The 17214-nt window shown below is 40.0% G+C and overlaps 1 protein-coding gene across 1 annotated transcript in view; it reads left to right on the top strand.

The window, feature by feature from the left end:
- The first annotated feature begins 161 nt into the window (after window positions 1-161).
- shisa9b (shisa family member 9b) overlaps window positions 162-17214 on the top strand; it is a 21217-nt gene continuing 4164 nt past the window's right edge. The window contains exons 1-3 of the mRNA XM_010778074.1: window positions 162-884; window positions 5373-5483; window positions 15430-15566. Of these exons, the coding sequence (XP_010776376.1) occupies window positions 382-884; window positions 5373-5483; window positions 15430-15566 (751 nt within the window). The 5' untranslated portion in view covers window positions 162-381. The remainder of the gene's footprint in view (window positions 885-5372; window positions 5484-15429; window positions 15567-17214) is intronic.

Genomic DNA, 17214 nt, shown 5'->3' with positions numbered 1-17214 from the left:
CTCTCTCTCTCCAATCTCTCTTCAGGGTCCATTCCACTCTGCATTGTGTTTCTCCCGCCCTCTCTCTCTCTTTCTCTCCCTGTATCTGTGTGGAGAGCAGCCGCCTCAGAGGTGTGTGACTCCCTCCAGCAGACAGGTGCCCTGCCTTTCCAATTATCAACTACTGCAATGGAAGAAGCCTGAACCATATCTTTGCACAATATTTACACAGTTAGTTTTAAAAGGAGAGAAAAGTAAAAAGGCGCACTGGGCCTTTACGCATGGAAGTTGGAACCAGCCTAAACACATTTACGCATGGCTTTGTTTCGTCTCCTCGGAAGATGCGTTCGGGCTTGTGAGAGCTTCCCAGGGCGTCAAGTGCAGAGTACAAAGTGATCAACGATGCGGGTCACTAAGCTGCTGCTCGGATACTTTCTGGTGAAAATTATGGTGTGCGACGCGGAGGGCGAGCCGTCTCATACCGGGGACGAATTCATGCTGGTGACCGGCTTTAACGACTCGAAGGAAGGGGAGGTGACGGAGAGCCCGCACACGGAGGACAAGTGCCGCGGCTACTACGACGTGATGGGCCAGTGGGACCCGCCGTTCGTGTGCCAGACCGGAAACTACCTGTACTGCTGCGGCACCTGTGGCTTCAGGTTCTGCTGCGCGTTCAAAAGTTCCCGGCTGGACCAGACCACTTGCAAGAACTACGACACCCCGCCGTGGATGATGACCGGAAGACCCCCGCCCAAAGTGGACGTGGTGCAGGAGTCCTCGAAGGATAAAACCAACCTCATTGTGTATGTCATCTGCGGGGTCGTGGCCATACTGGCACTGATAGGAATTTTCACCAAGCTAGGTTTGGAGAAGTCGCACCGTCCGCACAGAGAAAATATGTCAAGGTAGGTCATCATTTTAGGTCATCCCCAATTTGATCAACACATCTAAAAGCTGATCAGTTATTATGTGTTGTTGAGCCCTGCAATGTAATAACTCGACTGGTTGCAAAACATTTAAATTTGATTTCAAAAAGTCACAAAGCAACAAGTTGATTTGTAAATAAACCTGTAGGGCCTAAAAGAAGTGAAGGTGTACTCAACGTGATATCCTTTTACAGATTATGTTGGACCACAGTTCAGTTTAACATTTTCTTTTCTTTAACAATTTCTTAAAGTCAAAGACACGTTTAATGAAACTCAGCCAGATGCTTAGTAGAAAGTCATAAGCACATTTTTGTCAGTTTTACAGATAAAAGTGTGTTTTGATATTTATTGCATTGCCATTATGTGTAAATTGTGTGTGCCCATTTTTTTGTCCACATTTAAATTTGGAAAGTACCGATGGTAAACAGCAGAAAATTATACATTTAAGAGAAAAACTGTATGTCTATTTATTTTTAAAGTTCATTGTTTCTTAATATTTGAATTTTTGAAGTTGTTCAAATAAGCAAGCAAAAGGTCTGCTTAAAGGTAGGGTAGGTAATTCACTTCAGAAACACTTTTTGTTATATTCCATGGAATGCTCTTAACATCCCGACAGCAATGAATACATTAAATGCTTTGACAATAAATACATAAAATTAATCTGTGGAAGCCGTGGCGCTGTAAAAAGCATGACCAATTATTTTAGGGCCCGGCTAAAATAACTGGAGGGGCAGGCCTACCTGCCTGTCAGCCTTCCATCTCGAGCACAAACTTATCTCGTGCCCTCATTGGTCATGTGCGCGTTCGTGAGTGTTGGAGGAGGGGCTCTGAAAGGAAGTCTGAAGGAAGGGGCAGATTTATTTCGGCTGCATACCTACATTCTAGCGCACTTGAGCTGGTTTCTCCATTCTGACCTACCCTACCTTTAATGTTGCTATACGTTGGTTGAACGTAAAAATTCTCTATAGATTGTCCACTATCTGCAAAATGTACTATTAAAGTTGAATGAAAATATATCACGTGCAACTTTTGTTTATTTAAAACAAAAATCTGCAAATGTCACCAAGTTGTTTGGCCTGTTAGCCTAATTAAATGTTGTTGCTTTATTTTCTTGTCAGAGAGTACCAGAATGTGCAGTTTACATAGAAAAACAAATCTTATCAGGGAGGATCCCCCAGACCCCCCTACAGGGGTCAGGTTTGCAAACATAGTTTTCACACAGCCTGTCCTCCTACAAAAGACGACCATATAGGCCGATTGTTCATTCCCTTATTACAACCCAGAGACACGTTTTAAAGTGTATGTTGTTTCTTACACTACCACTAGAGGTGCTCTAGTGGTCGTGTAAGAAACAACATGCTCCCGGCCCGTTCATTGCAAACGCTCCGGAGGGACGTTTATTCACAAATAACCCTCTCTGGAAAATCCTAAATTGTACAATAGTTTGGCCATTAAAATGCTTTTTGATTCGATTTCTGGTGAGAAGTGTATATTGTACTCTTAGAATCCACGTCCAGTCGATGTGTAGGATCTATAGTTTGATAGATATTACGAAGATGATTTGAGGTCTCGCCAGGAGAACATGTATGCAGCTTCCATGGAAAGTTAGCGTCAACCCTCATGGGTGAAAACTGTTTTTCCGGTCTCAAAGTTTTCATAATAAAACCGGATATATTCCCCTCACTGTCAAATGATTACACAGTGATATCTGCATTACTCATCCACTAAAAAACATCAGTTTATCCTTGTTAATTACACAATATTGATTGGTTTAAATTGTGTACAATGCTTTTGTGTTTTTAACCTTCGATTCAGAGAAACAAATAGTTTTTTCGGAATTTAGACACTACAGTTTCCGAAGACACTACACTACCCAGAATCCGCAGCTATCGTTTGGGACTACAACATCCGCCTTGCTTTACAAACCCCGTGATTAGTCATCAGGCCCTGTGATTGGGTGTTGTAGTGGCAGTGCGACAAGGCTACGCTGAGCGTCAAACAGCTCTTTGAAATGGAATGGAACCACGGCAGACTTTCCAAAACTGGAATTGGACGGGTCCAGCCCCCGGGTCCACCCCGGTTCATTGATAAGCCTGAAACATGCACTTGTCAAGATTCAGAGGCAAATTGTGCAAATATGGCAGTAGCCATCAATCATCTTAAGATAAGATAAGATATACTTTATTGATCCCAAGTTGGGAAATGTTTTTGTTACAGCAGCATACTACTTTGTTCTACTCCACTACAATTCAGAGGTTAACCTGGTATTTTTACTCCACTACATTTATTTTAGTTACTTTGCATATTCTGATTAATGATGTGAAATATAAACAACCCTTAAATCAGACTTTAGTTACACCTGAGTCAAATTCAGGGAAGGTGATTGTCAAGTGCCAAAATAAACTATGCAATATATTGGACGTTAAGTTAAGTACGTGTCAGACTTCATATTTATCTTTGGATAACCCCAACGTTTTTTTCTTATTCAAAAGAAGACCTTAACTTAAAGTATTCTTTAATGTTTGAATAAAGCCTTATTAGTCTGTCTGTTTTGCACATCCTCCTGTTAATATCTTTGGACGTCCTGCACTAAACTGTTTTATTGTAGAGATCACTACAGTATCTTCTTGATATTTTATATTCTATATTTCTATCATGCCTTCTACTTTCCCCCAATTTTGTATGTAGGCTACTCTTAATATTGAAATGTTTTCATCAAATAAAACATATTCAACAACAAAATTCAATAACGTGCTTTAACCACTAGGCGGTGCGGGTTAAAAAACCAGTGGTGTAGTTAATAAAACACAATAATATGAACATAATGACTATTAACTTTATTGTGAAATTACAACAGAACGGTAAAGGAAAATACAGTTTCAGTCTCTCGGTTTGAAGCTTATGCATTGTACCATGAACCTGTATAGACCTGTAACAGTCAACTGCATGAGGAGTTGGAAAGGCGTAGTTCAGTAAATAATATCTTTAAAAACTACAAAAAAATCCCTTTCTATCAGCTGTGCACCGTTATGGTGTAAATACAGCCTATCTACCAATTGGATCAAATATAAAAGTCAGCCGAATTAGTGTTGATACCGCTAGGAGACGCATTGTGTGAAAAGAAATGGAAGATGTTGTTTAATTGCTGATATATTTAAATTGCTGATATATTTATGATCCACGTCACGTATTCAGTTTTGGCGGCATTTCTTACAGTTTGTCAAAAGGTCTTCTGATCAGGGCTCTATAAATAAATATCTACGGCAGATATGTAATACTTAATGCAGCCAAAGCGTGTACTACAATACCGTTATGTGATGACTTCCAAAGAGAAAAGCAAGAACACTCGGAAAAAAGAGAGGGTTATTTGTGAATAAACGACCATCTGTAACATTAGCATTCAACGGGAGCACTGGAGGGCGAACACTTTAAAACGTAATTATAGGACGTATTAAGCGCTTGAACAAACAACATATTTGGTCGTAATAAGGGCCTGAACAATCGGCCCATTTGGTCGTATGAGTTGGAGGACTTGTTGTTTTCACAACATGTGAGTGCACTCACATGGGAGGCTGTGGCTTAGTGGATAGTGTGATGGACTTTGAATTAGGGTGTAGCTAGTTCGAGTCCCACTGCAGTCAGCATGTCGTTGTGTCCCAGGGCAAGACACTTCACCCCAAATTGCTCCTGTGGGGATTGTCCACTTTACTGAATGTATGTAAGTCGCTTTGTAAGTGACGCCCATGCATCAAACACTTCTAGATGGTTAATACACAGACATGCGAAAATATTTCCTCAAACACACCTTACAAATGCACACAAAGAGGTTTACTACTCTCTTGCTGATCACTCAAGACACTTTGTGCAGACAGTGTATTTCATTGTCAATCTTTGAGAGAGTATGTTCCATGTTATTAGATCTACAGGCTCCCAACATAATCCACACTGTGAATAACTATCACAATCCCAGTCTATGTGCCTCTCTGTTGCATTTCTTGGACGTACTGTACTTACATAAATATGGCTGAAAATTCAATGTAATGTATCCTTCAATGTAATGTAATGTATCCTTCTCAAAAATATCCTCAGCACTCAACAGTTGGAAACATAACTAATTTGCAAAGCAACTGAAAAGGACAATTAAGGTCTGATAGAAAACACACATTTGTTGTTAAACGCTTGTCAGTGGTTTTGGCGGGAGCTGTGTCAAGCCAAATAAATGAACCCTGATGACGCCATGGTGGTGTGATGAAGGTAATTTAGGAGGCAGAGAGAGTGTAAAGACAGACACTTACTGTAGTTGCATTATGGCAAATTTACGTTCCAGTGTTCTTTTGTGTCATGTTTGACCCTTGCTTAGATTTCAACCTATTTCAACAACGCACTTCCTGTAAGGACTAAAAAGCCGGAATGCATTTGGTATTTACTAAAAAATGTCATCTCTGAGAGTGTTCTTCATCTTTACAGAGCTCTTGCACATGTTATCCGCCATCCTGCCTCAGAACATACGGATGAAATTGGACTTGGCCAGCACTACGAGAATATCCAGACAAGAGTCACACTTAACAGTCTACGTAAGTACTAACATAAGCAGTGCACAGAATCTGTTAGCTGTACACCTACATACTCATTGACAGAGTTGTTTGTTTAAACCAGTGGGGTTCCCCGTTTGTGAACAGAAATAGTTGACAGTTTATTTCTAACTGAGGACAACTAAATAAGGAACAAGTCACTTAAAAGTCTTTACGCAACTGGGGCTTTTTTTGTGCCATTAGTTCATGAAGGAGTATATTTATTTCCAAGAGTTTTTATCCTCTAAAAAGGTTGCTTTTTCTGAGCTTTGAAAACATGAATAAAGGCATAGCAATCCCATCGTGTGAATGAGGTTGAGTTGCTTTTATATTTATGAGGATAATAAAACAAGCTACAAAGTTCCTACCTTGACAAAGACATACTTCACCCATTCTTTGTGTACCTACTTTTCCCAATACAAGTAAAATACATACACATTCACAGGTGAGTATTTATTCCGTCAATCCACCAATGTTAATGCCTTTAGAGTGGAAGTATTAAAGTGACACCGCTAGATTGATCTTAGTAGTCAATGCTTTCAACAGATTTAATTAAAATGACCCCTGCACAAAAATCGCAAGAATTAAAGTCCAGCCGCCAACCACTGGTTTAACCACTGGGTTGCATCTATTCTCTAATGATGCTTGCGGAACCTGTAATACTTGAAGCGCCAAAAGGAAAAAGGCCTCACAATAGTGCAGGATGCGCAAGCAATTATTCATGACCTCAGCTATCACTTAACATGTACACTAATTAAATCCAACAACTTGAATCTCTTCTGTATAGCCAATACTTATTTTATGCAACGACCTCACACATTAAAACACACACACACACACACACACACACACACACACACACACACACACACACACACATTACCCACGGTACACTACACACACACACACACACACACACACACACACACACACACACACACACACACACACACACACACACACACACACACACACACACACACACACACACACACACAGGCAGAATAATTGTTCTTATTAAATGCTAACCTGCTTACTGCCTTGACAGCTCCAGTCAATAAAGGTTTCTCTGCCTCCTTGCCTCTCTCTAGCTGGATTATAATTATGGCAAATGGCATCTCACATTTAAAAATGTTTCACAGAACGTCAAGCAGCATTTTAATGGTTGCATGCATCATTCAGAAATACCAGCTTTAGCTGAAAAACCGACTTAAACTTCCTTATAATGATCAGGTCCAAAGCATCATGTAGTGAAATAATTACAGCTGTAGCTTCAGTTAGAATATATAAACTTAAAGCTACTGATTTCCCTTAATCTAGAAGCTTCATTTGCTTAAGATGCAAATCAGTTTCAGTGATAATTCACGTGCCATGGAAGGCCAGAAGTTAGCGTGTTCTTATTACAACAGAATATTACAGCAGGTGATTTCACTGATTAGCTTGGGAGGTTTGCTAATCAGAGAAAACACCTGGTGTAATCTGAGGCTCACATGAACACCTTCATTTTCTTTGCACACATGGCAGATGACTGCCTATCTCTTATTGTCTCCTGTACATAGCCTGGGTTTAGTTGTGCAAATATTTTCAAGCAGTTTCAATGTGGACACTGTAATTCCTGTAATTCAAATGATCCCACTAAAATGTATACATTCTTTGCAAATCCAGAAATACGCTCCACAATGTTTTGATGCAAAAACACAAGCAGAAATTATCTAAAAATATCTCTCTCAAAAAACTATTCTTGATGAGTGCTTCCCATCATTGCAAACATCTAGAGAATTCAAATAACTAGACTGTAGATATGTTATTAAATCAAACCACTCTGTTATGGTTTTGGGGACTTTCCCTTTCCTATAGCGTGTTATATACAGTAGGTGTTTGTGCATGTAAATGGTCTGCAAAGGTTAAAATCCCAAAGTTCCCTCCAGAGGGAGTTTACTTATGTGACATAGTGACGTCATTATGTAACAAACACGCTGTAAACAGATTGTAAGTGATACTGTAGGTTAAGGGGTGGGACATCTCTAAGTGGTGGAGCAATGACAACAGAGATGGCCAGCTAACCAATCACAGCAGACTGGGCTCTGGTTTCAGACAGAGGGTGAAAAGAGGTGCTGCAGCACAGGCAGTATGAGAAAAATAAAGAGCTTTAGGTCAGAGCAGGTCAGAGCAGAGGGACAAAATACAAATATGATCCTGAAAATGAGCATAATTGGACGCATTGCTTTATTTTTGCTCCATTGTGATCTTCTGCTTCCAAAGAGCCCCTGTGCTTTACACCTTTATATTTACATGTTTACAATCCTGTCATGTGTACTATAAATATATCTGAAGTGAGAAATTGAACTTCAAACATAACCAACATCAGAAATTCAAAAGCAGTCTATTTTAAGAGGTAGATGTCTGTGATGAGCTTATGTTTTACTCCCTATGACCAGCTGAGTTGAGTGGCAGCATGATCATAATAATTAATCAGATCATAGCAGAATAATGATCAGTTCATTAAAAACAAGCCAACACATTAGGACAGATTCTCCGGAGGGTTCCTTCTTTAGTACTATCTACAGTATTATATATAACTATTGTATAAGATAACTCATAGTATGATTCAATAAAACATTGCTGGAGTCTTTAACATACTGCAAGTCCCTGCGTAAATGAAAGAACAATTATCAAAGCTTTAAGATAACACTTAAGATCGTTGTACTGTAAAATATGTGAAGTCACCTCACCAAAATGTCAATGCCGTAGTGAAAATATAATTGCTTTAAAAAATGTTACAGCTGTCTCACCTCAGTGACTCTAACTTGAGGCAGAAAATAACTTTACATATGACAATTGTTATATGTTTGCTTTCACCTCAATTCATCTGTAGTCTTTTTTTCAGGGTATAATAAAATGCATATATATATAATATATATATATACACACACACTTCACTCATTAACTATTGGCAATATAACAACAATACAATACAGTGCCATGTAAACATTAGTTTTTAATAAGGAAGCCCAATTAAGAGACATAATTTGGGTCTAACCATTAGAGATGGGTTTTAGCACCAGGGCCTGGAGTCATTTATTGGGACACTATAAGGTGTATGACTGGGGTATGAAGATAAGAAAAGCTACAAGCCAGAAAATTACTTAATTGTATGTTTCATTCATATGTGCTATTTCAGAATATATGAAATGTAAAATGTAGCTCTCCCTTTGTGTTGACTTGGGCAGTGTGCTGGCTGCTGTATCTTACATGGATGTATGGAGGGATTCTGTGTAATAGAGTTGGCGACAGCACAGGGATGATTGTTGTATTCTTGACCGCATCCTTACAGGGTTACAAGAGGTGAGGAGATTTTTTAGCACATGGACCCGTCCTTTACCTCCTCTCCAGCTGTGCTTCATAGTGGCAGGTGTATCTATGCCCCAGCTATAGGAGCTGTATAATACGAATAGTGGGGCGAAGCAGTGATTGAAATGCACAAAAGGGAGACTGCTCCTCATTCATTGCCTGTCAAAGATAACAAACATCTGTTAGACTGGGCTATGAGCTCTCATTCTCCTCAAGACACCAATTATACAGATTATGTGTGCTGGGCTTCTTTGGCCACCAGTACTATTGCGTTCATGTCTTTCTGGCCATGTGCTTACATGGGGCAATTGTCAAGTGTGGCCTCTTTTTACTCCAGGCAGTCAGCCAAAGAGAACAAAGTCTCCACTCACTGCCAACACCCCGCCGGTGAATAACAGTCCACTTCCTCACTGCCAGATAGAAATGTATTTCTGCAGCATTACCTCTGACAGCATCTGATAATTTGCTACCAAATGTAGCAGTCCACTGACGGGTCTATTTTCCACCTGCCTTGCACTCAACTGTCTACTGAAGCCCTAAAACCTGAAGGAAGTCATTACAGACTGACAATACAGAGAGCTGGAAGACATTTGGAAAGAGACACATGGGTTGTTTCAAAGATTATGAAATTAGAAAGTGACCGTACAGATTATTAGCCTTGTCTTGTATCTCATTTGTATCAGATTGTAAAAGGGTAATGGAATTACATTAAAACCAACGTTAATGACATTTACAAATAACAATAAAAATCAATAACGCCACTGCAGGCCAGAAAATTGGTTGATGGTCTTTACAATTAACAATGAGACCACGGATAAACCTGTTAATTTTGCAAAAGCAAATGACTACTATTTTAAACTAATAATCAAATTAAAAACAATGTTTATGGGTTTAAGTACATTTTATATAAACTAATTATTATCAATAATGCATGCACATACCTTATAAATGTAATTTTTGAGTTTCTTGAGTCTGACAGAAAGTTAAAGATATTGACCCACAGTCTTGGAGTCGAAGATAATAGAATAATTTCATCACCTACTTGAAAGTAGGCTGCCTGTAAATAACAGCGCCCTTCTCCTTGTACCATTTATTTTGGGGCATTCAGTTCCCAAAATACCCTATTAAATATTTTATGAGTTCCAGGGTGATGTCTCTGTCTGGAGCGTTAACTCGCTGATTTCCCACAACAACCATGGAGTCTTTAACCTTACAAGTCTCCAGCAGTGGCCTACTTTCTTCCAGTAGCTGACAAAAAAAGCTGTGACTTTGACAACAGTACAAGCACAACAGACACTCCGTCAACACAAAGTCTGATAAAGATTAAAGAGACAAACAAGTACAAACATCAGCACCCAGATTGAAATGGAGTTTGGCATCCTGAAAATAGAAAAGTCACACCTGATATTCACAAAAACAATGTCCTCATGTATTAACTGTATTTAAATGTATTCCCTTTTTGACCATGTATAGAAGGAAATGTTAGGTAACAGAGATGCAAAACAGTTGTACATCATCATAACCATTGGGAGCGTCTTTCCTATTGTGCTTTTTTGAGTTTCCCTTTCCTGAAGGGTGTTATATTGTTTTTTGTGAATCTAAATGCTCCGCAAAGGCTAAAATCCCAAAGTACACACTCTACCACAAACCCCCCCCCCATGCCTGAAACTCCTCAATTGGACTCCTTTGTTTGCTTCTATTTAACAATCGCGCTTCTATAGGCTAGCGCTTCAACACATTGTATGTGCAAGGTCCTTACACACCAAGCCGATTTTTGGCGTCGACAGATGTCATTAGATGTCTGGCCGTTGATGAGCGTCCTGTTGCCCTACTCAGATTGGTGAGTCCCGCCCCGTTGTGTCTTTTCGGCCGTGCCGACACCTTCAACATGTTGAATCGGGAGGCTGTCGGTAACAGGCCGTCGGCAAAATAAATCTCTCTGATTGGCTGTTCAGCTTAGCGATTGGTGCATGAGAAGACACACCAATCTGTGTGTTCAATCCGTCCGTCAGGACGTGTTCTTTGGTGTCAGATTGGTGTGTAAGGACCCCACCAATCTGACACCAAAGAACACGTCCCGACGAACCTGACTGTTGTGTCGCCTCACGTCTCCTGCGTCTTGGCCAACAGTCAAGACGCACCGCAAAGACTTCAGCCGATGGCCAAGTAGCACGTATGAACTGCGCATGCATGAGTAGCAATAACTCTCCTTACCAGCAGGCGGCGGTAGTGTGTATTCGTCATTCAAAAGAGGCAACAACCGGAGACAGACTGCGTGATACACAGAGAGAAGAAGAGCAGACTGCGTGATATAAACAAACAACAAATAGCGTGTGTGTTCCATTTTCACTCTACAGCGAGAAGCTCATGGGGCTTTCCCGAACCTGTGTCGAGAGCTGGAGTTAAATGAAATATCAGATGTGCCTTCTTAATCGTTTGTTTGGGTCCCTCACTTCCGTTTCGCTTCTCATGCACTGATTCGCTAGCTGAACAGCCAATCAGAGTGATTTATTTTGCCGACGGCCTTTTACCGACAGCCTCCTGATTCAACATTTTCAATTGGCGGCGGAAGGTGTCGGCCGGCCGAAAAGACACGACGGGGCGGGACACACCAATCTGAGTAGGGCGACAGGACGCTCATCGACGGCTAGACATCTAGCGACGCCGAAAATCGGCTTGGTGTGTAAGGACCTTAAGGCGCGGGACACATCCAACACATTTGTAAGTGGTTGACCAATCACAACAGGGCTGGCAAGCTAACCAATCAGAGCAGACTGGGCTCCGGTTTCAAACAGAGGGTGAAAAGAGGTGCAAATAAGGCACTCTTTAAACATTAAAGCATATAGACATGTCACAGTAGAGCAGGGGTCGGCAACCCCTGGCACGCGGCACCGTAACCAGTGGCACACTAGGAATAAGTGGAATAAGTGTGCAAAAATATTTAAATTGTATTTTCGGATCCTGAACGAGACCGCCGCCAGAGGCGTCTCCCCGTTACCTGCAGAAGGACGCCGTGCACGCAACGCAGCCCCGCTCTCTTTATCTCCCGGTGACTTTCTGCCGCTTTCCTCCGTGGTGCAGTGCTGATCGTTTCACCACGGAGGAAAGCACTTCACTAATTGCAGTACCCATAAGGAGCTGTAAAAACGCCGCAGTTTTTGCGTGGCTGTGTATTTAGTTGAAAGCCCAGTGGCGATCTGCTCATTTCTCATCGAAATAATATGCTACAAAGGGGCGGACTGGCCATCTGTGTGTTGAACTTTCCTGTCGGCTCCCAGACCGTAGTCGAGGAGGGCAGAAGCAACAAGCTTCAGGTTCGATAACCCACTTTAGCTTAAATGACTGGAGAGAGGCGAGCACTTCTTGGGAGGCCATTGCATTTATTTAGCTGTTCTTCTGTTTCACAAAATACATCAGACCTCTGTTTTTCTGCTTCCTCGTTTTCACTTCCAGAAACATACACACGTTCCCTCACTGTCGCTCTACCATCCACAAACACACATGCACAAGCCACACCCCTCTCTCTCTCTCTCTCTCTCTTAAAGGGACAGCGATCTCATCTCACTCTGCATGACCCTAATATCATAACGTGTGCTCTGGAGAATCACAGAACGGACGATCGTCCTTATTATTATGCCGTTTAAACCAATTATTTAAATGTGTTTGTTAAATTCGGCATCATGTAAGTTGCACTGACAGGTCCAAACACTGCTTCCCCGCAGCGAGGCTCCCCCGCCCTCCTGCTGATAGTTCACGAGCGTCAAGCTCCTCAACCCCCCCCGTTGATAATTCTCGATCGTTGGCACGCTGATAACANCTCTCTCTCTCTCTCTTAAAGGGACAGCGATCTCATCTCACTCTGCATGACCCTAATATCATAACGTGTGTTCTCTGGAGAATCACAGAACGGACGATCGTCATTATTATGCCGTTTAAACCAATTATTTAAATGTGTTTGTTAAATTCGGCATCATGTAAGTTGCACTGACAGGTCCACACACTGCTTCCCCGCAGCGAGGCTCCCCCGCCCTCCTGCTGATAGTAGTTTAAATGGCACACATAATAGAGTGGTGCAGGGATCTTATCTATAGATTTATGATTAGAAAATATAAAAGTAGGGTAGACATGTGGAGATTATCCGGCTGAACAAAACGTGCATTTATCGTTTTCCACAGATCTTATTTTTTACAATATTCCAAAATCCTATGGAGATATCCCGTTATTTTTTTGTCGAGGGAACCCATGCGCAGCTTACTTCCGGGTCGGCCTACAAAAATACATCATCCCTGCACCACTCTTAAGGCATACCCTGACCTTGACTGGAGTTTATCACAAAGATCAAGCGACAAATCAAATAGCTATAGCCTACTTCAGAACCATGCATAAAAGAAGAATTTCCCTGATTCATTGAGCTAATTTAATAAGCTCAATGTGCAATGCCTTGGTACTTACTGCTGTAACAAAAATATTTGCCCAATTTAGGATCGATAAAGTCCATTCACGTATCAATCCATGCATCCAAAGATTAAACAAATCTATATATATGTTTTGGAAACAAACATAGGATTTACTAAAACGCAGTATTTATAGTGCATCATCCTAGTTCAGTAAATTACAAGTCAAGTACATTCACTCACGCTCTATGGGAGCAGATCTAATTCGAATGGAAAGCTTAAACAAGATCACATTGAATGACAGCCTGTGTGCATGGCCCATTTATGGTGAATTGTATGAAACTGAAACAGGTCAACAAGCCCAGAAAGGAAGCTGGCAAACTAATGCAGAGATGTCCTTTTAGATTTTTGGAGATTTGTGTTTTGCATTTAGCATCAAGAATTACAAAATATGTAGTGAGGGTGTATTAAGATAACACCATTACTGACGTGCTGCGCTGTCCTTCTCAATAGTTTTTAATAAGGCTTTAAATAAACTTGATGATACAGGATATTTTTACAATGACAGTCTTAACTTAAGAAGAACACAGTGATACCTTAAATGACCTTGGACTGGGATATTACTCATTACACCCCCTGCTTGTTGAGGTGTGGCTGTCCTCTGCATCATTTCATGAGACAGCATCGATAATTTGAGACTTTCCAAATTAATTAGCACAGTATCAAAGTTTCTTGCTGACCAGTGGGGAAATAAGAGCCTAATTAACCTATTTCTGTAATAATTATCTGTTTTTTTATCAGACACTTTCTAGACCAAAAACTCTCCACAATTTAAAGTTTGTAAACTTTAACCATTAACAACAGCAGTGATGAGTTGATGGACATGTTTTGTCCGGTTGACATATCACAACAGAGCCAGCCAGCTCAAAGCAGACTGGGACGACTGGTCTGAAAGTAGCTAGCAGCACTAGCTCCAAAAGTCGCTAAATCTAACGAAAAAAGTGCTTAGTTGGCAATAATGACAGCCCATCTCTTCGAAGCCACTCTCCCAAATGTATCATAATGAACGTGAACACCTATCATGGCTATTGTTCATAATCAGACTTTTATTTTCAGAGAGTTTGATATATTGATTGGTTTCAGGATTTAATATATATATACAAATCTAAATAATTACCAAAAGGTTACAACAGGCGGCGGTATTTTTTAATGAGCTTGCATCTGGCATAGCATGGTGAGCCAAATCTGAATGGCTAGTAAAATCACATATATTTTAATTGTTTCATGTCTGCCTTAACATTTGTATTCCACCGTTCCAGTACTTTAAAAAAAAAAAAAAGATAATAAATGAATGATCAAGCTAAACGCATGAGGTGTTAGGCCATAAACATGTCCATATTTATACTAAGATGTATTAATATAAGCCACAGCACATGTGGCAGTCTTCAAACAGTCGCCTGTGAATTAGTACGTTCAAGTCTTGTCCTCCAGAGAAGACACTCTGAACATCTGTTTGCTGTGTCATGCCAGTAGGCAGGGGGCCAGTCTCTCTGCTGTGCACCCCTTAATTTACCAGATGTCTACTGTAGGATTAGTACAGTTTCACAAAGAGCAGTCATGACTCTCCAGCTGGGTCCCCAGAAAAGCCTTCTTAAAAGGAAAGTGACACTACCAAGAGAGAGACACAATTAATAACTTTTGTGTATTTTATCTGGTTATGTCTGTTTATTTACCCCTTTAATTGTTGTCGTGGTTTGCCACTTTAATGTTGTTGCATCAATTGTTTGTATTATGTGTAGAACCCCCTAGAAAACAAGATCACCCATCTCAAGAAGTTTATCTTTAATAAATATATTTGGTGAAATTAATTCCACTTTGTTTATTATTATTTTGATTATATCTCATGTAGATTAACATCTTTATTTCTACATTTATTATATTGAAATTACTGTACAATGAACAGTACAGTATACATTTTATTTTTCCCACCATGATTTTAATGTGCATGCAGCACCAGCCTTAGATAGCAGATGGAAAGCATTTTTGTAACCGTTATTAAGGGAATAAAAGTTAAAAAAAAGTAAAGGAAAAAAACCAAAGAATTACCGCACTTCAAACAAAATTCCCATATGTTGTCATTTAAAATAAATAAATACATGAACCATGGACTTTTGCTTTAACAACTTGTGTTTCCCCTCCTTTAGATAGAAACCAGATGAACAACGCGGCTCACGCAGCGACGTTGCTAACGCAGCTGTACCCGGCCGTGGGTCCCCTCACCAGCCCGTACGAGCCGCAGCAGCCGGTACAGGACTTCAACACGTACGCCACGCTCAAGGCTGTGGGTAAGAAGTTGTTTACCATGAGCCATTATGTTAAAAGAAGCAGGTTGCCATTCATCATTTGATCTGATTAGTTAGCACATTACATCCTTCATGAATAAAACTAGCATCATTAATCAAGGTTATCCCGCATCATATAGGTGTCAAGGTTTGATTGGGTAAACTGGAATCAACATAATCTGTTAACTAAGAAATGAAGAACACACAAGAATGTACAATAGGGGGCAGAAATGTCATCTTTAACATCCTATTATTTCTATTATCTAATAGCTGTAGTTATTAGTGAGCTTCACTGCCATCTTTCTCTCGTTTTAGTTAAGCTTTATAAAAATTTAAGAACATGTGGATATGGCCATGTTTCAGTCTTTTAAACTGGAGGAGACCAGTTGGTTTGAATCTCCATCAAATCTCTGGCTGACAGAAACCCTTCTCAGTTAATCCACAGTCAATCAATGCCAACAGAGATGGGAACTGAATGTGTATTTATAGAAGCAAGTTTGTGCTTCTTCTCATGTGCTAATTTTGGAAAGTCTGCAGACACTGCCCAGACACACAGCTTTTGAATCAAGAAACAATACCAAGTACCAAAATAGTATCACTCCGCAAGATGATGTTCAATACATTTCCAAAAGCCTGTTTGTAGTGTCAAAGTATGTAAAAGCAAATATACATTCCTGCTAATCATAACCATAAAACAGAATAAGGAAGCAATTGTTATGTACATTACGAGGTCATGTTTAGATGCAACAGCAACCAGGTTATGTTTTGAGCTTTTATTTTATAGGGGAGCAGGCATACTTCCAATATTTAGAGGTCCTTTTGTATAACTAAATCCTAAAGAAGATATGATTATTGTTTAAGTTTTGACTTGTTAAGACTATAATTGAAAAACATGAACATGAAAATGTTTTAAGCAATTGATATTCAACCATATATCAAATAGATTTCTGTGGCAAGAATAATCACAATGATATTAATAAAATATAGTCCTACATTTTACTGACATCTATTTTGTCACATTCGCGTGTGTGCTTGACTTAGAATTTTTTTTTTTTTTAAAACATATCAAAGTGTTGCGTAAGGTATTTGTGAATTCTGTCTTTGAAGCTATTGAGCTCATTGAAACGCAAATCTTTTCATAGATGCATCAAATAATTATGTATGACAGACGCCGGTGTGATAGGGATGACACCCACTGTATCAGCGTGCGTGTATAGGTCCAATCACATATAACCAATAACATAAAAACACTCACACTCTTAGTGATGCACTAGGCAGCTGAAGCTTCTCTGCTGCTAAACCACTGATAGCGCCGTCGAACAAACTGATCATTAGGGAAAATAAAAATAGAGCAAATCTTAGCTAATGAGACTGGGGACAGGAGACAATCAGGAGCAATCAAAACACAAATGGGTTGAGGAGTGGTGATGAGATGCAACTATACTGTACACTGTGAGCCTCTGGGGTCCTAATATATGCAGTGTTTCCCATACATTGATTTATTTGTGGCGGGCCGCCACAATTAAATATCATCCGCCACAAATGGATCTCATAAAAAAATAAATATATATATTTTTATATATATATATATATATATATATTAATCATTTTCGGCCTTTCGGCATTCGGTTTTCGGCCAACTGTTTCCTAT

Source organism: Notothenia coriiceps, unplaced genomic scaffold (genome assembly GCF_000735185.1).
Source record: "Notothenia coriiceps isolate Sejong01 unplaced genomic scaffold, NC01 NC01_scaffold00018999, whole genome shotgun sequence".
In the NCBI taxonomy this organism is placed as follows: Eukaryota; Metazoa; Chordata; class Actinopteri; order Perciformes; family Nototheniidae; genus Notothenia; species Notothenia coriiceps.
This window is presented reverse-complemented; position numbering and strand designations above follow the sequence as displayed.